The sequence below is a fragment of the Erpetoichthys calabaricus genome, chromosome 11, assembly GCF_900747795.2.
Source record: "Erpetoichthys calabaricus chromosome 11, fErpCal1.3, whole genome shotgun sequence".
NCBI lineage: Eukaryota > Metazoa > Chordata > Cladistia > Polypteriformes > Polypteridae > Erpetoichthys > Erpetoichthys calabaricus.
This window is the reverse complement of record NC_041404.2, coordinates 138,502,173-138,529,759: the sequence shown is the minus strand read 5'-3', so window position 1 is coordinate 138,529,759 and position 27,587 is coordinate 138,502,173. Positions and strand designations below refer to the sequence as shown.

General features: G+C 39.8%; 1 protein-coding gene across 2 annotated transcripts in view; it reads right to left on the bottom strand.

The window, feature by feature from the left end:
• LOC114661008 (multidrug resistance-associated protein 1-like) overlaps window positions 1-27,587 on the bottom strand; it is a 76,888-nt gene that overhangs the window by 27,700 nt on the left and 21,601 nt on the right. For both annotated transcript variants that reach the window (XM_028814083.2, XM_028814084.2), the window contains exons 5-12: window positions 21,024-21,149; window positions 14,322-14,383; window positions 11,230-11,361; window positions 10,800-11,006; window positions 6,019-6,196; window positions 3,580-3,741; window positions 1,211-1,303; window positions 1-204 (exon numbers count right to left, since the gene is read on the bottom strand). In XM_028814083.2, the coding sequence (XP_028669916.1) occupies window positions 1-204; window positions 1,211-1,303; window positions 3,580-3,741; window positions 6,019-6,196; window positions 10,800-11,006; window positions 11,230-11,361; window positions 14,322-14,383; window positions 21,024-21,149 (1,164 nt within the window). The remainder of the gene's footprint in view (window positions 205-1,210; window positions 1,304-3,579; window positions 3,742-6,018; window positions 6,197-10,799; window positions 11,007-11,229; window positions 11,362-14,321; window positions 14,384-21,023; window positions 21,150-27,587) is intronic.

Sequence of the window (27,587 nt, the reverse complement as noted above, 5' to 3'; positions counted from 1 at the left end):
CAGGAAAGTAGAAGAGTTGAAGGAGGCAATTGAGATGGAGTAAAGGATTTGAGATTTCTTCAGTGCCTGCAGCTCCTTGGCTCGGTAACCTAGCACTCTCTCCAGAAAAGCTTTCTCCCACGCATAAAACTTGAGAATCTTAATTCCACTGAGGATTTCATTCATGATCTTGATCCGTATGTCTGTGTGCTTCATCTGCTTCTCCTGTTTGATGGTAACAATAAAAACATTCAGGCCACTGGTAGCTGCTTTAGTCACCAAAATTGGGCTAGGATCCCCCATAATACCTCCCATACCTTCACCGCAGGCAAAAAAAAAACAATTATAGTTTCCAATAAATCAAGGTAATATTTAGAAATGTATTGTATACTCTGCACACAACTGTCTATCTGCTGCTGAACGAAACTAAACTATGTTTAAAGTAAATAGAAACAGAAAAGTTGTGAGATAAAAGCATTAGAAACAAATCACAAGAAACTGATCAGCTTCAGGGACAAGAAATTAAATTCAAAAAAGGAATTGACTTATAATTACGGATTTGTTTGGAACAAAAGCCTGCGGCCCCAAAGATTACTCAGGACCCTGATTTGGACCCCCTGATTCAGATGGTTTTTCAGCTGGTTAGGCTATGTTGTATCCAAGCCATTCCTCCAAATATTTATGCATTTATATTTTATTTCATTATCATCTTCCCTATCATCCAATTAGATTCCTTCAGAGGTAAATCAGGTTTACTTGAAAAAAGAGGGCCGATAAAATGGAAGACTGGCAAATACAATTAAACAAATATGTCAGGATTATATGAAAAACAAAAATCTTGCTAGATGAGAGTAAAGCTGATTGGATACTGACTTCATTAAAACATGGATAAGACTTAAACGACCTCCAAATTACAAATGTGTGCTGGGAGCTGAGAAGACTCAGTGGAAAGAAAATGAAAAAGAGATGTAAACGTAAAGTCTTTTAGAAATTGTGTTTCTTTGCACTGAAAACATGGGTGCTACTGCTTTCTTCTGTTTGTAGGGGAGCCGTCACCTAATAAAGAAGAGGACAAATAAGCCACGTCCAACCCGCACACCCACAAATCATTAAGCATTTTATTTGAAACAGCTGTGTGACACGGACTCCATCTACCTCTGCCAAGTGCCAGACAGCATAATAACAGGGAGCTAATGGTGACAGAGGTCATCAGGAGGTGGTCGGAGGTTACCTGCAGTTTGCTCCTCTGCTTAGCAATCACGCCATTCAAAGGAAAGATCAGAATGATGGTAGCGATGCCAGCCAAGGCAGAAGGGCCCAAATGCTACAAAAACAGAAAGAAGAAAAAGAGGAAATGGATCACAGGGGAAAGGAACGCTTACGCTCAAGTCACGATGGTTTGTACAGTCATGTTTAAATTATGAGCAGGCGGAGAGACTAAACATGACTAAAATAATAAATGTTTCAGTACAATGCAATGCCCAACATTTCTTTGGTACTAACAACGAGACACAACTTCAGTTATATATAATATGAGCACAAAAGCAGCAACAACTTTGACTTCCATGCATTATGCTCAAGTATACTTTGTAAAGTGCTAGAGAAAAAACAAATTTACTGACTAAAATTAAGAATTTGGTTTTTCGAGTCAAAAGATGTAAATGCCGCCTGCTCGATACTTGGGTTCTCCTGCCAGCCGAATTGGGCTTGCATGGGATTTCAGTGGGTACTCTGGATTCCACCCAAAGACCATAGAGAGAACCAAAGGCCCACAGAATAAATCACCAAGTATGGCAGCAGACTGTAGTATGTGTACGTCATGGACTTTGAATTTTAAACTTGATGATATTTTGGAGAATTTAGTTGAATAGGATTGGCAGGGTTTGTTGGGTTAAATGGCCTGTTGTTGTCAAAATTTTGCAAATGTAATCATCTCTTTGGAATGTTTGAGAGATCATCCAACCCGCTATATCCTAACTACAGGGTCACGGGGGTCTGCTGGTGCCAATCCCAGCCAACACAGGGCGAAAGGCAGGAAACAAACCCCGGGCAGAGCGCCAGCCCACCACAGGGCACACACTAGGGACAATCCACCTAACCTGCATGTCTTTGGACTGTGGGAGGAAACCCACGCAGACACGGAGAGAACATGCAAACTCCACGCAGGAAGGACCTGGGAAGCGAACCCAGATGGGTCTCCTAACTGCGAGGCAGCAGCGCTACCACTGTGCCACCATGCCGCCCTTTGAGAGATCACAGTGTTGCAAAATGTGAGCATAATAAAAAATTAGTAATTAATATATTGTTGTTATTTGTACTTTAAATGGCTTTGCAGACGTACTGTAAATGTTGTACTTTTGATACTTAGACATTTACGTGTGTTTAGCTAACATTGTTAGTCAGACGCTACATGAACACAGGAGTATGATTTTTAAGAGGCACAAAACAATGACACGATCAGATATAAACAATCAGAAAGAGAATGAAGGAAACAAAAGGAAGATAATCCTGAAGGACATCAACAAGATCATTTTACATAACACTCTCTAGAATGTTCCGGTATAAGATGAGGGAAAAACAGCTACACCACCTTGGATTGTTTTCTGGTATTTAACATTTGATGCCATCCTTAATCAGCCGATCATCCAGGCATTCATCATTTATCTGAGAAAAGCGCTATATAAATGTAATGAATTATTATTATTATTATTATCCTGAAACTAAGCCATTTGAAGATGGCCAAGAATTCAGCATTGAGAGCAGATCTTGTTCTGATGATGTCCCCACATTTGCTTGAAAGTATGAAGTTACGCCAGCATTAAAAGTTTGAAATTTATTGCCAACTTTGAATTTTAGTGTAAAGTTACTTTCTTGTGTTTTGGTGTTTTTGCCCTCCCAGTGGCAAATTGGGTCTGGGCAGAAGAATTTAGATATGGTATAAGTTAAAGAACAGATTCTCAGGGGGCACACATGCGCTGCAGAGCACAGCAGAGTGCTTGAGGAAAATGGATTCAGATATGGTGAACATACAAACTCCATACAGGCCTGCAATTGATCCAAGGTCCCTGGAGCTGTTGAGTATAAGTACAGTCAGTGTGCAACCATGCTGCTTCAAAACAAACTAAATATTTCTAAAGTAAATGTAATGCAACGGCAGGAAGGTCAAGTCCTAGTAATCAAAGGTAGTGTAACAACACACATTGTCTTTAGTGGAATTCAAATACCTGGAAAGAAAGGTATGTTTAGAAAAGGTCAGCCAAATAAGGTGGGGCCAGGCCATTAGAAGATTGAGTAATAAGCTCATGCAGGTGGAGTGTAACCTCAGAGACGGCTGTCAATACAAATCCCTAAGGATGCTAAGGACAGCTGCCAAGTTGTAGGATGGGTGAGAACCTTGGCTGAAGAATTTTACACTTGACCTAAGTTTGGACGGAGGTAAAGGGAAAGCTCTTAAAATAAACTGTTTTGGTAATCCAGTGTGAAACTTCCTATGGCTGATGTAGGCCTAGAAAATAGATGTTAGTGTAAAATTAAAATGTTATCTTGGATGTCATAATGAATGTGTACAGTGCATACAGCTGCCACTAGAATGTTTCCCACCTGCCAGAGGAAGAAAAGGCACAGGGTGATTTCTATGGGAGCCAGCCACACAGCATTGAAGTAAACCACAAAGTCCATTAGTTTCTGAGTGTCAGCGGAGACAAGGTTGACAATCTCTCCAACAGTGCAGGTCCGACGGGCAGCATTGCAGACAACTAGGGACTGCAAAAAAACAAAAAAAAAAAGGGAAAAGAAAAAAATGAGAAGAAAGGGGAAACTAAACGACTGAGTGCAAGACCCAATAAAAAGTTACAGCTCTTCTCACTCCATGGTACAGAAGCCGAGAGAGGACGTGCAATATCGTTATTTTTTAAAATTATTTCCTCTAGATCAGAGGTGGGCAAAGTCATTCCTGGAGGGCCGCAGTGGCTGCAGGTTTTTGTTCTAACCCAACTGCTTAATAAGAAGCACTTATTGCTCTAGAAACACTTCTGCTTCATTTTAGTTGTCTCCCTCATTAAGATTTTGAACTCTTGTTGCTTATTTAAGTCTTAAACAGCTGCATTCTCAGTTTTTAATGGCTCCTTATTAGCAATAAGATGCAAATGACAAAAGAAACCAGCAGTTATCCATTTTGCTTGTTACCCTTTACACCTGTGTGTATTTATCCTGCACTATTTGGTTTAATGAAATACTTGGAAGGAAAGAGAAGAGAAAAAAGTGAAGGACTGAGAATTACCCATCGGTTTTACACTTCAAAGTATTTGGATGATATCCTTAGAATGGAAAAAAAATCTAAGATACGAGAATGACTTGACATAGCAGAGTTAAACACTAATAAGCCATGAAATGTAATTATTGGCAAGGATTGTTTTCTAATTAAGCAACTGGGTTGGAACAAAAACCCGCAGCCACTGCGGCCCTCCAGGAATGACTTTGCCCACCCCTGCTCTAGATAACAGACTAATTTTATCAAGACCTCGAGAAAACAAACTTTGTTTTCTTGAGATAACGGAATAATTTTATCGAGATCTCGATAAAGCAAAATATCTCGTTTTCTCGAAATTATGAAATAATTGTATCTAATGTTAAATGTTTAACTTATTGAAGCCACGTCCTATTTGAAATGGCAGAAGAGCAGAACTGTATTGATCGGCGCGTCACATTTTTGTTCAATCAAGGGCTGATGCAGGCTGAAATACATTTATGCCTTAGTTTAGAAAATAATAACGTTAAGTGTCCATCATTTAAGCAGACGGTTAGCAAAGAGATAGATAGATAGATAGATAGATACTTTATTAATCCCAATGGGAAATTCACATTCTTCAGCAGCAGCATACTGATACAATAAATAATATTAAATTAAAGAATGATAATAATACAGGTGAAAAAAACAGACAATAATTATGTATAATGTTAAATATTAACGTTTACCCCCCCGGTGGAATTAAAGAGTCGCATAGTTTGGGGGAGGAACGATCTCCTCAATCTGTCTGTGGAGCAGGACAGTGACAGCAGTCTGTCGCTGAAGCTGCTCTTCTGTCTGGAGATGACATTATTTAGTGGATGCAGTGGATTCTCCATAATTGATAGGAGCCTGCTGAGCGCCCTTCGCTCTGCCACAGATGTTAAACTGTCCAGCTCCATGCCAACAATAGAGCCTGCCTTCCTCACCAGTTTGTCCAGGCGTGAGGCGTCTTTCCTCTTAATGCTGCCTCCCCAGCACACCACTGCGTAGAAGAGGGCGCTCGCCACAACTGTTTGATAGAACATCTGCAGCATCTTATTGCAGATGTTGAAGGAAGCCAGCCTTCTAAGGAAGTATAACCGGCTTTGTCCTTTCTTGCACAGCGCATCAGTATTGGCAGTCCAGTCTAATTTATCATCCAGCTGCACTCCCAGATATTTATAGGTCTGCACCATCTGCACACAGTCACCTTTGATGATCACTGGGTCTATGAGGGGTCTGGGCCTCCTAAAATCCACCACCAGCTCCTTGGTTTTGCTGGTGTTCAGGTGTAGGTGGTTTGAGTCGGACCATTTAACAAAGTCATTGATTAGGTCCCTATACTCCTCCTCCAGCCCATTCCTGATACAGCCCACGATAGCAGTGTCATCAGCGAACTTTTGCACATGGCAGGACTCCGAGTTGTATACAGCTTCAGCTGTATAGGCGTCACAATCTAAGCGAGCCTGATGCCAGGAGCAAAAGTTACGTTTCGTTTTCTCGAGATCGCGATAAAATTATTCCGTTATCTCAAGAAAACAAATTTTTGTTTTCTCGACATCTCGATAAAATGATTCCGTTATCTCGAGGAGACAATTTAAAAAAATAACGATATTGCACGTCCTCTCTTGGCTTCCGTACCATGGGCCTCCTAATTCACAGAGGTCAATATTAATGACTAAGACAAGATGAGACAATAACTTCTCATGAAGTGTAGGGGGAAAACAATTAAGGAAACAAGATGTCCAGGTATTCAAAAAAGACAAACTTACCTTGCGGTAAACGAGACCCATGAGGGCTGTTTTGACCCTCATGCCTACAGTGAAGCAGGTGTACATATACTGGTGATTGAAGAGAGACTGGAGGCAAGAAACCAAGAATATCAAAGCTGCATAGAAATAGCCCTTCCACAAGGGGGCATCAGTGTCTCTGACAAACTCAAGTAGCAGACTGTAGTGTAAAAGAAGAAATGAAGCACAAAATAAAAATGATGACTATGATGTAAAAACACAACAATTTATCTTGGTTATGCTTTTTCATTTTATTTATTGGTTTAAATCCTTTCTACTATAATACTAGCTAATTGCAGCACGGCAGTGTGACTGAGTTAATAACACACAGGATGTACTGTATACCTTAAGCTTAGTGGTTAAATCGCCACCCCTGACCAACTTTATGACACCAGGCAAGGCAGCAGAAAAAATATGGAAAGATCTTCCCTGTAAAAGTAAAGAGTTTGGGAATGATGACCACTACAAAAAGGTGCTTTATGTATTAGTGTACTGATACTTTGCTCACTCAGTTTACCTCTCTGGGTGATTCTGAGGGAGTCGATTGACATGTCACTACTTGCATTGTAGAAATGTGATGGCAACTGGACTGTAACTGCCACTTCCAGATGGTGGTCTACATAGAAAGTTCAGAAAAGCCAAACAAAATGACACCTTTAATTGGCTAACTAAAAAGATTACAATATGCAAGCAAATACAGTTTCTGTATTACATCTCGCCTGAAGAAGGGGCCTGAGTTGCCTCGAAAGCTTGCATATTGTAATCTTTTTAGTTAGCCAATAAAAGGTGTCATTTTGCTTGGCTTTTCTCTACATTCATAATGGCTAACATGGTACAACAGCCTAGTACTATAGAAAGTTCATAAATTTAACTTCCATTACCTCTGTGAGATAGTGTTTTATTTCTATAAAGATGAAAACAATTGAATTGTAAATTGCAAAACAAATTGGGATGATCTTTTCTATTGAAAGGTGTTTTATAAAATAATATGTCTGTAGATTCAGTCCTCACCCAAACTGCTTCTGTGACCCTCACCCAGTCACTTCATGTATCGGTATTCACATTGTGCCTGTGCCTTCAACTCCATCCTTATCCAAGCCAAGGACAAGGACAACAGGCAGGAATCCACCCTGAATGGGCTTCAGAAGACCTCAGGGTACACTGATGCACACATCCACACTTGTTTACAAGTATGAATGCATATACAGTAAGTCAGAGAGAATACAATAAAATGTGGTCATTTTAAAAATGAATCTCCACCCCTGGTAGTGTCACATGTATATACTCACATTGTAAAAATACAGAAACATCTGCACCATAACTGCAAACTTTTATGCTTTAATAGAATTATATAAAATCATAAACTGATTCTCCAACGCTGAATTCCTGTGTAACTATGAGCGAGTTAATTTACATATAAATGCTTGTATTGTAACTACTATCCACCAATACTACATAAAATGAAGGCTGTTTTTCAGTATTCACAAAAACTCGTCAACTCCAGTGGCCAGTCTGAATCAAGGCTGCACATGTCTGGCTGTCAGCAGAATTTTTGCGGTCATCTGATATTTGATGCGGCTTCAGTGGCTCTCCAAGTACGTTGTCCTTACGGAAGAGCTGCTCCCTCTACCCTCGGCAAAGCTTTGGCACAGCGAATGCAGTGGGCGAGCACATTCACACCCCTTTTCCGCTACTTTATTTACCCTACTGAATCATTTTGTTATTCTCAGCTACACATGTTGAGGCTTTTGCAGGAAAGGGACAGGTAGCCTGGCATCGCTACAAGAGCAAGTGTCTGGCTTGACATGGCAAGTCAGCAGGAGAAGCTGGATAAGGAGTGCAGGACCGAAGAGCAGCTGTAGAGAATTACAGCTCTCCTGCAGCCTATTGGAACCAGACAGCTGTGCACCATATGTGTTAGCCATGCTGTGTAACAGATTTAATCAGTATCCACAAAGCTAAAGGTCATATCTTAATATGCATGTTGTTTAAAGTAATAGCCCAAGACATCCTGGAGATGACTTTGAGTGGGAACTGAAACTGAAACTTACATTTAACATTAGGGGATTGTGGTACAGCTGGCTCAAGATGCACGAAAGCCAATGAATACATCAATGTGACATTCAGGTCTTTCAAAGTTGTATATTGGTTCACTATTGGTTTGCGACAGGCCTCGTGAAGATGACTGATGTGTTTGTATTTGACTCTTTCAATAATTCCCTGAATGTAGTGTGAAGTCAAGCAAAAATACACCTTTTATTGGCTAACTAAAAAGATTACAATATTCAAGCTTTCGAGGCAACTCAGGCCCCTTCTTCATTTAAGATGTAAAGTAATTCTCTGAATAAAGTGATTTCCAGCAGCATGACACAAGGTGGGCAAGAGATGATTCCATTCAAGCTAAAGGCTGCAAAATCCACTGGTGTAAAGTTTCCTCTGGTTTGTGTCAAATTAACTCCAACTTCAAGAACTCACTCCTGATGTTGCGCCTTTTAATTCTTTTACAATAGACTGGACTGTGTGGCGCTACGATTCTTTACCATCTAAGATCTGTAATGATTGGTCTTGGAGGTGGCATGGAAACAGAGTAAAGAGAGTTTTCCAACAAGCCATTGTAGGTAAATATAAACCAATTGGGGGCATGAAACTTTGTCATTTCAAAGGATGACTAAGATGGTGAATCTCTGGGTCCGCTGCTAAATCAGAAGAGAAGGGAGGAGCCCTGCTGAAATTTAAACAGGGCAGATGGTGTTGTGAGCCCCTGACTTTTTATTCAGAATTCTAGTTCTTCCAAGCACTTCCCAGATAACACATAGATAGATCGATAGATAGATAGATAGATAGATAGATAGATAGATAGATAGATAGATAGATAGATAGATAGATAGAATTTGGTATAGTAGGCAGGATTAGATAGATAGATAGATAGATAGATAGATAGATAGATAGATAGATAGATAGATAGATAGATAGATAGATAGATAGATAGATAGATAGATAGATAGAATTTGGTATAGTAGGCAGGATTAGATAGATAGATAGATAGATAGATAGATAGATAGATAGATAGATAGATAGATAGATAGATAGAGTGAAAAGCACTATAGATAGATAGATAGATAGATAGATAGATAGATAGATAGATAGATAGATAGATAGATAGATAGATAGATAGATAGATAGACACGTTAACACATCTCAGCTCGAGAAGAGGCCCAGCATGTATCTCATAATGGGGTTGGGCTCTTCCCTGGCATTGCCCATTTGAATCTCCAGTGAGAAGGTTAGTTGGGGTAACGACTCCTCAGCAAGAAGTAGTCAGACATGAAACAAGACAGAGATAACAGGAGACTCTATCAAGATGTCTTGGAGATGGGCAAGTAGTCATGTGTAGTCAGGCCAGTGGAGCAAACAGGCCTCATTTATCACTTGCTTACTTGAAATGTTAAATCCTTCTCCTCTGTTCATCTCTTCCCTGTATTCTTCATATAATCCATCCAGCCATTTTCTCTATCTTAAGTTGTATGGGAATTAGAGAATGAGATGTCCATACTGGCCACCTATTTATCACAAGGCACACTCGTGCCCACATTCACATCCATACATGTCTAAACTGGGCCAATTTAGAGTCCTCTTTCATATATTAATATAGTTTTTAACTGCCATCTGTATTCTGGACAATTGCATCCCTATGGGACACTGCTTAACACTACAATAGTAACATTTCTTCAAAATGCAAAATTGTGTTTAGAAAATAATTGAATGTATAGCTGTCTGGAATTCCATTTGTTTGTTTTTGAATTAGTCTAAATTTCATGTGCTCTAATATCCTAAAAACCAGAATGATTCTCAATTGGTCTAAGTCATTTCAGAATGTAAAAGTTGCTAAGCTCGAATGATATTGGCCATTATTCCACTGCTGAACAGATCTAAACAGGAAGGTCTTCCAGATGAGGCTTATTTTATATTCAGCTCTTGTGACAGTGTGGCACAGTAGTTAGCATTGCTGCCTTACTGTATATCTCAAGGGTACTAGGGTCAGTTCATCACCCATTTGCTGTGGAATTCTCACGTTTGTGGGGTTTTTCTTGCTACAGCAGCATCTATCAAAAGATACGCACATTAAGACAGCTGATGACCCTACATTAGCCGACATGAGAGTGTTTAATGCTCCTTACAGTGTTGAGTAATACCTTATGCTTGAGCTGGGATAGGCTCTGCCACCCTTACCTTTGAAAGTGGGATGTATCATCGGTCTCCACATTTAACATGAAGACATTATTATCTTTTCTATAGTAAACATGATCCCAAGGAAATACAAAAAGACAGAGCTATAGTTCAATTGTTTGCATACATTTTCTATAATTTGAACACATGTTCATTGGCTTGCTCAGAATCACGGAATAAGCCAGGTGTGTGGACTGAAACCACAACCATCCAGTATAAAGTCCAACACCTCAGCCACTAAATCTCATTACTGAGTGGTCAGCAGGCTTTCCTTCCCTTTCTCGATGCATCCATCTTTACATTACTTGGTAACTTTAACTTGCACCACCACAATTACAGTACAGTTGCTTCTCACTGCCATCAGGATTTTAGTATTCATTACATTTTCCTATATGCTGTGTTTGTAATTTAATTATTTCTGTTTTAACCTTTGATGTTTTTTGAATGTATTAAAGACATCATGTACAAATTGACAAAATTAAATAATGTCATGGTAAAAGAACAGCAGGAATAATATACTGAGTGCTGCTCCTTACCTTAGCACCTGTGGGATTGAGAACATGAACACATCATGCACCACAAGAAACAGTGTCCCTGTCAGGAAGTAAGGCCCAAACACCCTCGCTAAAGCCTTTAAGAGACAGAAGCCAGACCGCTGCTCCTTCTTAAGTTTTCTAAGGAGTTGGGCCTGTTCAGGAATTCTGGAGCCAAGTGTGGCGTTGTCATTCAGATTTTCTGCTTTCCTAAAATACAGACAAAAATTCATGTAAATAACAATCCTCTATTCAATAAAAATGTGGCTTTCCTTCACCAACTGCATTTTGTTCCTTGCCCTCATGCATCGTTCCAGGCTGCTTTTAGCCCACATGACCTCTTGGGCAATTGAGCGAAGGAAAGTAATCAAGTAGTTAAGGTAAGTAAATGACAGCATCCACATCAGTCACAGAGGAACTTTTAAAGTCTTACCGTAGCAACTTGGCGCACTCAACAGTCCACACTTTCTCAAGGTCAGAGATGATCTTCTCTGAGGTGTCATCTTGCCTCAGAGACCAAAGGTCATCTGCCTTTAATGGTTTCCGGTAGCCTTTAACAACCAGCCTATGAACAGAGAGATGCAGTGAAGGGAGCTGATAACACAGAGTATAAGCTCAAACCCATCTGATCACTTTTCATATCTTTATCTAAAACTACTGGTAAGGGATGGACTCTGGAAGAGAATGAAAATGGACAAACTGCTGTTAGGGACACCCTCTGTCACATAGGGCTTCCCATTTAAATTCTTCTATGCTGTGTCCTGGGTTGTGTTCTTTCAGCCTAGAGCTTTGACACTGAGCTTTTCTCAGAATCAGGCAGACATCAGGCTCTAATAACAATAACTCAAAATGGAAGGTCGGAACAGGGACTTCAGAATTACAACCCCAGCACATTCTGTCACTGCACAAACTAAAAAAAATTTTGTTAACCTAAAAAAAAATGTGAAATTTCTAAAAAAAATATTTCACAAAAATGTTTGTTGTTTGGGTGAAAACATTGTTTCATTTCTCAAAATAAATCGCTTGTTACAGCAGTACATTCATATCACAGATAAAATATTTTAATAAGATATTTTAGAAATATATAACATTCAACAACAACAACAACAACATTTATTTATATAGCACATTTTCATACAAAAAGTAGCTCAAAGTGCTTGACATTCATTTGGGGCGGCACGGTGGCGCAGTGGGTAGCGCTGCTGCCTCGCAGTTGGGAGACCTGGGTTCGCCTGCCAGGTCCTCCCTGCATGGAGTTTGCATGTTCTGCGTGGGTTTCCTCCCACAGTCCAAAGACATGCAGGTTAGGTGCAATGGAGATCCTAAATTGTCCCTAGTGTGTGTGTGACCTGCGGTGGGCTGGCACCCTGCCCAGGGTTTGTTTCCTGCCTTGCACCCTGTGTTGGCTGGGATTGGCTCCAGCAGACCCCCGTGACCCTGTAGATAGGATATAGCGGGTTGGATAATGGATGGATGGATGGATTACATATCTTTTGACTATTTTTATGTATCTAGATGGCAAATAGCATACATTGCATCAATGTTCATATTGCTTACTACATGTCAATATTGCTGCTACTTCTTTATCTTGTCTTTGCACAATGTCTTGTCTTGTTTGTGTTTTAATTTAAAATTTTAATTCTATTTTTAATGTATTATTTGCACTTCATGTTGTTACACTGTGGACCCTGAGCTTCACAATTTCGTCTACCTGTATACTTGTATGTGGTTGAGATGACAATAAAGTTCGCTTTGACTTTGACAACATGTCATCTATTGCACTGCTGCATTGGAGATGATCAGGTGGCATTCGGTGCCCTAATAGCAACAGGGTAGAAACTGCCAGGGCGGCACTGTGGCGCAGTGGGTAGCGCTGCTGCCTCGCAGTTAGGAGACTCGGGTTCACTTCCTGGCATGGAGTTTGCATGTTCTCCCCGTGTCTGCGTGGGTTTCCTCTGGGTGCTCCGGTTTCCTCCCACAGTCCAAAGACATGCAGGTTAGGTGGATTGGCGATTCTAAATTGGTCCTAGTGTGTGCTTGGTGTTTGTGTGTGTGCCCTGCGGTGGGTTGGCACCCTGCCCGGGATTGGTTCCTGCCCTGTGTTGGCTGGGGGGCTCCAGCAGACCCCTGTGTTCCGATTCAGCGGGTTAGAAAATGGATGGATGGATAAGATTCATTTGCAGAAAAAATGATTTTCTTCCAGATAATTGCTTGGATTCACAGAAGTGAGTGTGGTAAAAATGTCTTATTTTAATACATTAAATCATTCATTTACAAAAAGAAAAAAAAAATCATTTTCTTATTATCCAAGTACAGTGTAAAGGTAGGACAGGTAACAATGCATATAGTCCAGCTAGGGGTGCAACCAAACAAACACGGGTGGATGACAGAGAAAGACAACTGCCAATTGTAAGGTCGTCCCCCAATATTTGGACAGTTTAGCTATTAGCTAAACAAATGGGGTTGATGGATTGAATAGTCTGCTCTTGTTTGTCGAATTTCTTATGTTCTAATATGCTAGAGGACCTCCATATGAATCCTTTATTACAGTCAGTCAGTCATTTTCCAACCCACTATATCCTAATACAGGGTCATGGGGGTCTGCTGGAGCCAATCCCAGCCAGCACAGGGCGCAAGGCAGGGACAAACCCCCGGGCAGGGTGCCAGCCCACTGCAGGGCACACACACACCAAGCACACAATTTAGAATTGCCAATGCACCTCACCTGCATGTCTTTGGACTGTGGGAGAAAACCCACGCAGACACGGGGAGGAACATGCAAACTCCATGCAGGGAGGACCTAGGAAGCGAACCCAGGTCTCCCTACTGCGAGGCAGCAGCGCTACCACTGTGCCACCATGCCGCCCCCTTTATTATAGTGTATTTCTATTATTATTGGTATGTCCCTTTATATGTCTGGAAGACCATAAGTACTTGTGTTGCCAGAGAGAGGCCTAGAGATACGGCCTCAGGGCTTCTGAACATCAAGTGTGACCCCAGAAGTGGCTCTTAGCGTTGTCCCAGTAGTGACCTGAGGCTGGTGCTATAAAGCCACCCTATTCCTGCCAGCACAGTGAAGCTGAAGAAAGTTTTTCTAAGAAAATTCATTTTAGATGTGAAAAATTACTGCTTTACTTTCTGAAAAGTGCAGCCTTTATATACAATAAGTAAAAAAGATAATATTCCTTGTATTTATTCACAAAATATTGTTTTGATAAAACAAAGGAAGAATTATTTACTACTCAAACAAAATACCCACTATGAAATTGCACTTACAATTAAGGAAAAAAAAGAATATTATGGAGTTATTTTAGAAAATTACTATATTAATTCTCTAAAACTATTCTGTAATTATGATTTGCCAAATTATCCTAAATTTTTAAATGCTTCTTTTTCAGTATGAGCAGAGGTTTGAATCAGGTGAGGCTGGTTTTTGGTCAGGGGAAACCGTAACTCTTAACCTCTAATCTTTATTAAAACTGCAAGTATCTAAGAAGCTGAAGACAATGAAATGGGCATACATACCCTGTGAACCAGTAGAAGAGAATTTGAGAGAGAAATGAGGCGTCCTGCTCTGGGCACGGATTCTGTAGGAAAGAAGAACAAAAAAAAATCAGCAATGAGCTCATTGGACAAGCAGAGGCATTTGAACGCAGACCCAAGATGATAATAAGGCAGTGCAGTAATTGCATATTCCATCAATTAAGGATTGTTAAGATGATGAGCTAGCAATCTCCCTAAACCATTCATTTTGTATCAGTTTGTAGGACCCTTACTGTATATTAACTGTCATTCTTTGGAAAAAGAGATTAGCAGAGTTGTTCTAAATGACTGCTGCTGCATAATGTTCAAGTAAATGAGACACAATTGAATGTGCTGCTAATGAAGCGCAGCCAGTGATTAGATCAGAAAGCGCCTATGCTGAGAGAATGTCTGACAGAGCAGACTCTTGGAAAAAGGAAGCTCAGAGTTGCAATACTCTTTGAGAATTCATTATCTCGAGCATTTGTCTTTATCATAAAAGACACGCAAACTGCTGGAATGAGTGGGCATTCTGATGTAGTGATTATCACGGACTCTTACTTAGCAGTGTTCGCTCTATGGATTGAACTTTACCATTCCTGTAAAGCACATTCGAATGGGTGTTCATTATGAAAGGTGTAATATAAAGTCTCCAGGATCAATCTGAAGCACTGAATTAGTGAGCCAGTAATTGTCACTCTGGGTGTCACAACTCAATCCCTGTCAGCAGTTCTGTTTGATAAGTAGTGACCTACTCCATCTGAACTCTAAATTTCCCTTGGACTGCTCATCAAGAATACAACTGGCAACAATCAAAACAAATATGACATCAGAGATAAAATTCGTATTCTACATTAAACGTGTTGGGTAGACATGACGATGACAGGTGATCTCAGGCACCATTTTTCCAAGCTGCCAGTGCTCTAGCAGAGTTTTCTAGTGGCATTTTTCCAGGTGCCCAACTTTGGCCAAGCTGATGTGCAATCATATAGAGTAACTACGCTGGACCGTGCTGCTCTCATAGCACCATGAGTATTTGCAAACTGTCCGCATACTATCATTATCATCCATGCAGCCTTCCATCTATCAATCCCCAGTCCATACAGCTATGAGGCAGCAGCAAGCTCTGCAGAAGTGTTCAGTTAGAGAGACCTTCTGTCAATCATTGAGAATCCACTGCATCCACTGAACAGGATCATCTCCAGACAGAGGAGCAGCTTCAGCCACAGACTGCTGTCAGTTTCCTGCTCCACTGACAGACGGAGGAGATCATTCCTCCACCACACTATGAGACTCTTCAATTCCAACTGTTGGGGGTAAACGTTAACATTATTCAAAGTTATCGTCTGTTTGTATACCTGCATTGTTATCACTCTTTAATTTAATATTTTCTTTATCAGTATGCTGCTGCTGGAGTATGTGAATTTGCCCTTGGGATTAATAAAGTATCTATCTATCTATCTATTATATAGTGCCTTTCATTTCTATCTATCTATCTATCTATCTATCTATCTATCTATCTATCTATCTATCTATCTATCTATCTATCTATCTATCTATCTATCTATCTATCTATCTATTATATATAGTGCCTTTCATTTCTATCTATCTATCTATCTATCTATCTATCTATCTATCTATCTATCTATCTATCTATCTATCTATCTATCTATCTATCTATCTATCTATCTATTATATAGTGCCTTTCATTTCTATCTATCTATCTATCTATCTATCTATCTATCTATCTATCTATCTATCTATCTATCTATCTATCTATCTATCTATCTATCTATCTATCTATCTATCTATCTATCTATCTATCTATCTGTATGTGTTATATAGTGCCTTTCATCTATCTATCTATCTATCTATCTATCTATCTATCTATCTATCTATCTATCTATTATATAGTGCCTTTCATTTCTATCTATCTATCTATCTATCTATCTATCTATCTATCTATCTATCTATCTATCTATCTATCTATCTATCTATCTATCTATCTTTGTTTATATCCATCCACTCATTCCCTAAATTCACTTTTTTCTATTACCAGACCAAACAAGAGACAGTAAATAACCTGGGAAATAAAGCCACCACCATGTCATTGTGAGGTAGTAGTAAACCACTGCAACAAATTTCACTTAGGAGGCTTTTTTAAAAAACTGCTGCCATTACCCCTTGTGTGAAGAAGGGGCCTGAGGTGCTGCGAAAGCCTGCATATTGTAATCTGTTTTGTTAGCCAGTAAAAGGGGTCATTTTGCTTCATTTCTCATTGCATCCATTCATGAACAAATTCTCCTCACCCACGTATTCCATGTCGGCAGCTTCAGAACAAGAGAAGAAAAAACTGAGCATGGGGTACAAGTCTATCGCTGGACACAATGATGCCCCACTCACTCACACTAGATCAGTTCAGGGTCATGAATTAGCCAGATACACCAGTCTTTGGGCTTGAGTATTCACTGAAAAGAGAACTCCCAAACCACTCACAGTCTGAGATGGGAAAACAACCCAAACCATTGGTTTGATGCCGTTTTTTGATTATTCCATTCATCCATCCACTTCACTTTTTCAAGTCTGTATTGCTCAATAAAGGGTGGTGGAGAACTGGAGGGCACAGCTGGGTACAAACAGGAAGCCAGGCCATGATGGAGTACACTTGTGCCCACACACAGACATGGCCAGTTTGGAGTTGCCTAAAACTAGCATGATTGGAAAGCGGGGGGAAACTGACATGATAGTCTAAGGCGACATGACATAAATAAATATCAAGTTAAGAACCTTTGGGGTTTGGCAAGAACAACTGCAAGACTCTCTATGACAAAGGCTTTCTATCCAGCTGAAAACAAGCTAAGACCAACTCTCTCAAAGGAGCATTTTAATAAAAAAATTCATATTGTCTATGAAACAAGTGAAAATACAGCATATCAACACAAAATGTAAAAAAAAGACTCTATGTGCGAATACATATAAAATGGTACATCAATTTGCTGCAAGAAAACCACCATTTGAAAACAACTTTTACAGATTCTCTGGTTATGCAGTTATAAAAAGTATTTTTGAACCTGAAGTACAAATTAAGCTAGACATAAACCAAAAAATTAGGACTTAGAGTAATAAAAACTCTGGCTGAAGCCCAAGGCTAGCAGGCCTCTCCCGAGAACAAGGCGCTGCCAGGCAAACTCCCACGGTGCCACGCACACGGACCATCAAGCGGAAGCCAAAAGCAGACTGTGATGTGCCAAAAAGAAAGCAAATGGGTTTCGGCACTCTGAGAAACAAAGGGAACTGGCACACTTGTCGTTCACACATCCAATAACCAGAATGAAGTCAAATTAAAAGAAAAATCAGAAAGGAGGGACAGCTCACGTCCTCATGTCCACATGGCCTCTGCATTCGTTCCACTCACTATTTGCACATTTTTATCTAACCTTTTATAGTGCTTCAATGCTGGCATGATAGTGTAAGGTGACAGGATATACATTTGTTCTTATTTTTAAACCCATTTTTATTATTCATTTTCTACATTTTTACTGTAATCCTCTCATGTCATTATGACAACATCATCTCTGGTATTTTGAGTTTTTCTGGCTATGATGCCTCCATCATGTGCTCTAGCAGCGTGTAAAGCTTGAGGTCACAGATTCAGTCTCAGATTTTGATTGAACTTGTGACCCTGAACAAGTCAATTCACTTTTGAGTATTCACATTGTAAAATATCAATTGTACTGGAAGTGAAGCTAAGCATGTTGGGGCACTTGGATGGGAGACTATCTAGGAAAAGCATGGATTGCTGCTGGAAGAGCTGTTGGCAAGGCCAGCTGGGTGCACATACCCTGTGGTCTGTGTGGGGATCCCAATGCCCGAGTGTAGTGATGGGGACACTGTGCTGTAAATATGGCGCCATCCTTTGGATGAAACGTAAAACCAGGGTCCTGACTCTCTGTGTGGTCATAAAAGATCTCTGGGCATCCTTAATAAAGAGTAGGGTGCATCCTAATGTCCTGGTTAAGTTGCCCACCACGGCCTAGTCATCCTGGCCCCCTAATCATTTCCTGTCTCTAACTGGCTGTCATTCACCACTTTGCCACCTGATAGCTCATGTGTGGTAAGCACAATGGTGCCATCTCATCACCCAGTGGATGCTACACATTAGTGGTGGTTGAAGTGGGTCCCCACTAACTAAAGCACTTTGAGTAGTGAAAAATTATTATTATTATATTATTATTCTTTATTATTATGTAGTGGTGTATACTATAGAAAGCATGAATAAGCAGTTAAATAACAAATGTTCTTTGCCACCACTGATTCATGGAGTGATGCAGGCCATTATAGACAGTTGTTATATACGACTGATGTTATGACAAGGGACTGCAAAAGCACAAATTGTGAATTCAATTCACGCTAGAGAGTTCATGTGCGTCTCTCCCCTGACCAAGCTCAAACTTCAGAAAAAAAATTCAAACAACTGTACCTTGCCCTTGGTTTGCAGATCATTTTGAATACAAGTACTCTTTAAACCTGGTCCTGGAGGGCCACAGTGCCTGCCGATATTTGTTTGAACAAGTCTCTTTCCCCAGCAACTGATAGCGAAACTTTTTATTAATTCCTATGGCTTCTTAGAGCTTCTTATTCTGGCAGAATCCTTATTGCATTGCAGATTTTCCTTTTTGGAGAACAATATTCAGAAATTTTATGGACTACGATAGATTTGTACTTAATGGCCCTTTCCTTTTCTTTCTCATTTATGTTTTTTTATCTTAATAAATGCTTCATGTAGAGTAAATATGATCAAGTTAGATGATGCACTGTTTGTTCATTTGTCACTTTAATCTATCCATCCATCCATTATCCAACCCACTATACCCTAATTACAGGGTCACGGGGGTTTGCTGGAGCCAATCCTAGCCAACACAGGGCGCAAGGCAGGAAACAAACCCCGGGCACGGTGCCAGCCCACCGCAGGGCACACACTAGGGCCAATTTAGGATCGCCAATGCACCTAACCTGCATGTCTTTGGACTGGGAGGAAACCGGAGCACCCAGTGGAAACCCATGCAGACACGGGAAGAACATGCAAACTCCACGCAGGGAGGACCTGGGAAGCGAACCCAGACGGGTCTCCTAACTGCGAGGCAGCAGCGCTACCCACTGCGCCATCGTGCCACCCTCAATATTTCAGAAACTGGTAATTTTATGTGGATGAGCTGAGCTTATAGTGATAAGCTCAGCAACACATCCCGAGGGCAGTAGGGTAACACATAAGAAGTAATGTGCATTAAGTAGTCTGATAACGTTTTAAAGTAATGAGTAACTAATACTTATTTTATCCAAGTAAAAATGATTCTAGGTGTTAAGATAAGAAATGCACATTACTGGTGCGTCGCTCCATTGCAATGCCAAGAAGAGAAAAGTGCAATCCAGTAACAGAAACATATGAACAAAGTGTCAGCTTGACTAAACATATTTATAAAACCTAAGAAAAGCATCAAAGGCTTCATGCTTGTCTTTAGATTCAAGGCGGCCAATGATGACATTAAACTCTGTTCTGTGCAGTTTAATGATGTTGTAGCGTTGTGTGTGTGTGTGCCAGCCCACCGGTGGGCACACACACACACAAACACCAAGGACAATTGAGGATCGCCAATCCACCTAACCGGCATGTCTTTGGACTGTGGGAAGAAACCGGAGTACCCAGAGGAAACCCACGCAGACACGGGGAGAACATGCAAACACCACGCAGGGAGGACCTGGGAAGCGAACCCAAGATGGGTCTCCTAACTGCGAGGCAGCAGCGCTACCCACTGCACCACCGTGCCGCCAGGTCACTTTAATCCAATTATTAATTGGCAACTGGTTACAAAACCAGGGAATGATTAAAAACTGAATGCAGCTGTTAAAAAATGAAATTGGCAATTAAGAATTATGAATCTTAACAAGTGAGTTAACTAAAATTAAGCCTCAAATTAAAATGCATAAAAACCTTCCAATTAAGAAACTGGCTGAACCGAAAACTTGCAGCCACTGTGGCCCTCCTGAGCTGAGATATAAAACTCCCGAAAATAATACAAGTAATACAATACATAATAATACAATACATCTTATCTTGAATGAGATGCCCACGTGTTACAGGGCATCAGTGAAATTCATTTTGCACTTTATAGCAGTGACAAAGCATCAATGCAAACAACAGACAGTAAATGGCACTGAAGGCCCAGTTGTTGTCGAAGTTCAGACTCAACTGCTGCGGTAACTTGGAGAACAGAAGCCTTCCATATAATTGAGCCCACTATGCTTATTGTAGTAGTTTGTTAGTGACAAAGCATAAGAGGTTCATGTGTCTAGAATTCATGTGCCTCTCCATGTGCACCAATGCAGATTTCTTAAATGAAATGCAACTGCGTGGGACGCAGAATTTGTGCCCTCAAGAGTTAGGAAAACTAGGTGAGCCTGTCAACATTTAATGATGAAACCTCAGAACAGTTCTTTTAGCATTATGGAGAGTCTATTCTGTCCCATTTTAAAGGTTTGGTGCTGTCCCAACATACAAAAGTAAAAAATATTTTTCAAATAAAGTCTTGGTTGGAATGTGTGGAATTCACTGTAAAAAGTGTAGAAGAAACAAAAAATTCTCGTCCATACATGAAATACAGTGCACCTGCTTGTTATTTGTAAATTTCATTCTCTTTTCTGCCTTACCGTGACTTTACTGGTGTCCCTGGAGTAAGGGGCTTGGTCCGCAAAACAGGATAACAGCAGCTGAGCCAGCAGCAGAGCAAAATGGGAGAAAAATGCAAAATAACGAACGGCATCGACGGAGAAACCCTGCAACAAAGAACATGGAAAGTATTTTGTGGTCAGAGTTCATTTCATTGCTTTGGTGATGTGACATCGGGTCATGGATGTCTCCACCAGAAAGTAAAAACACAGAAAACTTGTTTGCTTATGTCTTCAGTTCACTTTTTCCACTCTAAACATTACGAAAACAAAACAATTTCCCAAAAGATGAGGCAATGAACAAGAGTTTCATCCTCTAAAGCATCACTCTAGTTTTAATGTGGTAAAAGCAAAGGAAATGTCTTGGGTGGTACTCTGTACTCTTCCCTTCTTTTCCAGTCCCATCAATGCCAACAGTGAGACACTTCATAATCTGTCTGTGGAAAACTCCCAGTAAAAACCCTAAAGCTCTTACAAACATACAAAAACAAGACAGACCTCAGACTCTGGGTCCAGTTCAAGCCACCCAATCCATCAATCAATCTCCATTTTACACTGCGTTATCTAAAAGAATTTTAAAAAGCAACACGAGTACAAGAGTGCAACATAATAGAGGACAGTTATAGTAAACATAAGACATGCTGGCCGGCTTTACGTTATTAGAACATGGGAGCAAAAACATCAGATAAAGTCAGCCTGGCACTGTGGAAAACAGCAGGTGCCACCCAGTTACAGTCTGACCAGACTGTCCAACTCATCAGTTCATCAAGCCTTATTTTACAAAGAAAACATGAACGCAATGCAAAATGCCACAAAGTATAACAAGCTGAAAAAAATCTAATTTCAAGTATTATTTTTGCATCCAAAGGTGTCTATATGAGAATCATATGCTGCAAAAAGAAATGTGATTATCATTGTTCCAGAGTAGGATCTTTTTAATGAAATATATTCGTCTCATAATTATTCAGAAATAAAATGGCAAAGGTTAAAGGTGCATTCTATCTGAAACCGCACCATTATTATTTATACTAACTCCAGCTTATTTTAGCTTGTCTCACTGCTTATAATTTTTAATGTCTATGCAATCTGATTTGTCAAGTAGTATTATGAACACTGCCACTGAAAGTACATGAAAGTCTCCGAAACCAATTCATACACCCATCTGTTTGCTATTCATTACATATGCTAACATCATGCATAACATCCGAGACCACCCCAGATGTATCACCAGTCCATTTACTCACGCCATGTTAGCTTGAGGTTGATAGTTAATTTAATATTACATCTTCAGGAAGCAGGAGGAACCTGGGTGTGTTTGAAACAACCCAAAGGAAGAAGGTGTAAATCCACCACAAACATGGACCATGATGCCATCAAACTAAGGAGGTCCCAGGCAATGGGAGGGTAGCAGTATTAAATACCGTGGAGGTATACTGTTCAGATTACAAAATATTCATATGAAGAAATAAAATTGAATCAAAAACATCTTTCTTAAAGGTGGATATGTGGAAGAGAGGTCCTAAAATATTTTCATAAAATTTTGTTGAAGGTGGACATGGGAGTGACAGATCCTGAAGTATTTTCATGCTGTATCCATTGAGGTCTATTGTGATACTCATATCATCAAAATAAACAATTTATCTTAAACTAGTACTGCAAAATCTGATGTGTTCAGCATGCTGCTTTCCCTACTCATTAAAACTATGATTTCCAGAGTAAAATATGGCAGGCCAACAATTTCATTAATAGGAATGAAACAGAAGAATTAAATCATGTCGACAAATCGTACATTCTCCTTCACTCACTGGGCTGCAGTTGGAGCAGAGGTGTGAAACAAAATGGAAGATGATCAGCGGGGAGCAGAATCTTTAGGCTTCTAACATTTCACAAGTTTCATTTGGCCTGACAGATCTGTCTTTGAGTTATGTAGCTGCTGGGTCTCTGATGTATCGAGGGAACATAAAAAAGTCAAGTTATTGAATAGTAATTGGGAATTTCTCCTTGGGGATTAATAAAGTATCTATCTATCTATCTATCTATCTATCTATCTATCTATCTATCTATCTATCTATCTATCTATCTATCTATCTATCATATAGTGCCTTTCTATCTATCTATCTATCTATCTATCTATCTATCTATCATATAGTGCCTTTCTATCTATCTATCTATCTATCTATCTATCTATCTATCTATCTATCTATCTATCTATCTATCTATCTATCATATATAGTGCCTTTCTATCTATCTATCTATCTATCTATCTATCTATCTATCATATAGTGCCTTTCTATCTATCTATCTATCTATCTATCTATCTATCATATAGTGCCTTTCTATCTATCTATCTATCTATCTATCTATCTATCTATCTATCTATCTATCTATCTATCTATCTATCTATCTATCATATAGTGCCTTTCTATCTATCTATCTATCTATCTATCTATCTATCTATCTATCTATCTATCTATCTATCTATCTATCTATCTATCTACTGTATCCTGCTGACTATACTAAAATATATCTATCCATCTATTATATAGTGCCTTTCCTATCTATCTATCTATCTATCTATCTATCTATCTATCTATCTATCTATCTATCTATCTATCTATCTATCTATCTATTGTATCCTGCTGACTATACTAAAATATATATATCTATCTATTATATAGTGCCTTTCCTATCTATCTATCTATCTATCTATCTATCTATCTATCTATCTATCTATCTATCTATCTATCTATCTATCTATCTATCTATCTATCTATCTATTGTATCCTGCTGACTATACTAAAATATATCTATCTATTATATAGTGCCTTTCCTATCTATCTATCTATCTATTGTGGTGGATGGCCGGCTTCATATTCCGGCCCTCACCCCCAGGCCGCCAGGAGGAGCTCTCCCGACAGCATGGATGGGCCCCGAATTCCAGCAGGGCCTCATGGACTATGTAGTTTTTATGCACAGCCCTGCTGGATACCTTGGGGACCACCGGGAGTTGCTGTAGGGGGGCTCTTGGACTCTTGTATGCCCTATAACCCGGAAGTGCGTCATAATCCCACGACAGGAAGAAACGACGTGCTCCCGGGTTGAAGATAAGGACTGTTTACCCTGGCCTGGACGGAATAAGGACTTGTGGGTAATGGACAGGAACACCTCCGGGTCAGGGAGTATAAAGGACTCTGGGAAAGCCCAGACACTGAGCTGAGCTGGGAGGTAGGGTGGCTAAGTGTCTGGGAGCGGAGGAGAGAGTATTGTGTTTGGTTTACTGAGTATATGAGTAGTGTGGAGTGGAGGGTGCTTTGTGTACGTAATTATTGTATAATAAAAGAGTCTTGGACTTTTACCTGGTGTTTGGAGTGGTACCTGAGGGTTCAAGAGGTGGATCAGAACCTCAACTGCTACACTATCTATCTATCTATCTATCTATCTATCTATCTATCTATCTATCTATCTATTGTATCCTGCTGACTATACTAAAATATCTATCTATCTATCTATCTATCTATCTATCTATCTATCTATCTATCTATCTATCTATCTATCTATCTATCTATCTATCTATCTATCTACTGTATCCTGCTGACTATACTAAAATATCTATCTATCTATCTATCTATCTATCTATCTATCTATCTATCTATCTATCTATCTATCTATCTATCATCTCATAGTAATGAGTACCTTTTCATAACAAGTAGATGTCCATGTCATAACTATAAGATATGTTATTTAAATTATATGTTGAAGTCGCTATCTACTAATAAGATGAAATTTATCACCTAATATTGACATGCAATTTTATAATTATAACAAAGGGAGAGAACAAGAAAATAAAAGTATGATTATTTTGTGCTCACTTGGTGGCTAAGTGTATGAATGTTGTTAGGCTCGTTTTTTTCTGCTCCCCATTGATTTTATCTAGACAGCTTAGGTCAGTTTTATTTCATCTTCCAGTTCAGTTTACATCACAGAACATAGTACTCTCTCTGAGCTGTATATCTTAAGCGGTAATTATATTTAAGGCACCCAAACTGATTGTTACAGCATGGAAATGACAGGCTGCTAGATGATAATGGACACAGCAAAGCTATCATGTGTAAAATGAAATAGACAAAGTGCCAGGCCAAAGCAAGACCCTCAAATCAAATCATGGATTGAAACCCTGCTTTTCTCCACCACAGCTATGCACTAGATAAGATACTACACATTGTAAAAGGAAAAAGTGATCTTTATCTAAAACGGTGAACATCTGAGGAGTCTGGGCTGGTATACTCATCCAGCTATCAGAAGGAATGGCCGCTTGCCACCAGAAACCCAACCTAACCAGGATTATGTTGTATGTTGCACGTAATGTCTGTGTTACACATGAAGTTAATGAACTTAGGGAAACAAGGTCAAGTTAGTTAAGTGCTAACGTGGCTTATGTTTCTATAATGCTGGAAGAAACATGTGTACCAAAGGGAAATGGCTGAATAAGTTCAGAACAAATGGCCCCTGCTGTAGACAGCTATGTTCATGATGTACAAGAAAGTAAATTCATTATAAGCTCTTCTATATGTATTGCCCAGGAGGGCATGGTGGCACGTGCTGGTTGCTGCCCCTCTCTATGTTCATTTTTTTCTTTCTTTCACAGCTGTTGGTTTTGATTTCTAATTCAATTAAAATTGTAAAATTGCTGCATTCCCAGCAGCACCGCCAGCTTATGTTTCCAGTGGAGTGGTGCTACTTTAATGTCCGACTTCACCTGTGGATTCTGTCAGCATTGTAGTAGGTGTGCTAATTCCTATGACTGCTTTTTGTGCATCTCATGCTGTATTTGTTGATATAACCGCCTGGCATTAACATTCTTTTTCTGTGAATTTTATATTATTATCCCAGACATTTACATGATCAGAAAGTTCAATAGCATCAGATTGTTTTTCCTTTAGTATCTAGCTGTGCTGCTACCCCACTACATAAGCAAGTCCAACAGCCTGCTCTGCCTTACCGACGTGGAGATGTGTCCTTTCATGGGACTTGCTATTTCCTGAATTCCATTTCTACGTTGTTGAAATATGCTCAAGGTGAACTTCACTATGTCCAGAGCAAATGTTTAGTCTGGAATACTCATAAATTTGTTGGCATACTGCAGTAGTGTTTGTTCTTAATAACACCATCCAGCTAAGAATTTTGATCGCAGGAGTGTCAATTCGATAACCTGCACTATATTGAAATAACCCTCGGGTATGGATCTGTGAGCAAGAAACTTGCTACCACTAATACAGCTTTGCTTAACACACAGTTCATAAGAAGGGTGAAACACTAGTACTGCATGAACTCACAACGGACCGCAGTCTTAGTATGTTATGCTTAACTGAAAATTCTGTGACTCCATTTGGGTCCGTTTACTTGGCAACAGCTCACCGTGTTCTGGCAGGAATTGTTAGATCTAATCTAAACATCATAAATACACCCTTTGACTGTCCGCTGTCCATGAGTGTTTGGCTCTAAACTGATAACAAAATGCCAGTACTCGCCTACTCATCATTCTGTATTGTCCTCCACAGTATAACAGATCTTTTGTAAGCAATTTGATCTGACTGATCTATAAACTCTGCTACCTCCTCTTTCCTAGGCTTGTGGGTAATTTCATATCTACACTGCTACTCTGACACAACTATGTTATTTACTTTTGGTTCTCTTCTACCATTTTGTGCTTTTGTTTTTTTATTCCTGCTTGTTTTTTCTTACAGTGATCTCTCGCTATATCGCACTTCGTCTTTCGCGGCTTAACTCCATCGCGGATTTTAAATGTAAGCATATGTGAATATATATCGCAGATTTTTCACTGCTTCGCGGATGTCTGCGGTCTACAGTACATGTGCTTCCTCAGTTGATTTGCCCATTTGAATTCAAACAAGGGACGCTATTGGCGGATGGCTGAGAAGCTACCCAATCAGAGCACGCGGTTAAGCTCCTGGGTGCTGTGCTAACTCTCGAGCGTCTCGCGACCGTTCTACGAATGGCAAAAGATCTCCAGACATCAGTTGAAGAATGGGACCCGCAAATGATTCGTTCTTTGCAGTTTAAAAATGCTCTTGACGGCGCCACGGAAGTGTATAGGAACCTCTTTACACAAATGAAAAGGCAGCGCCAGCAACTGCCCATCACGATGTTCCTTACACGCAAAACACTGCCTAGTACGCCTTCAGTGGAAGAAGACGATGGCGGTGCTACACAGTCGCCTGAAGAGGCTCCTTTAGAACAGCTGTGACAGTGCAGTAAATGTCATCGTCATCTGACAAGTTGGTGAGTACCCAAAACTATTTTGCTATGTACTTAGTACATGTATGTACGTTTATTGTAACTGTGCACACATTTCATACAATTTTTTCCTTGCATTGTTGGTATTTATTGCCGGTGGCCTGTCTATCGTAATGGCTGTAACAAATGTGATATCGGAGACGCTCTACAGTATCTTTAAAATAACATTTTGGTTTTATGTACAGCATTTACATGTTATAGATTTTTCACATATTTTTATATTACCTACTC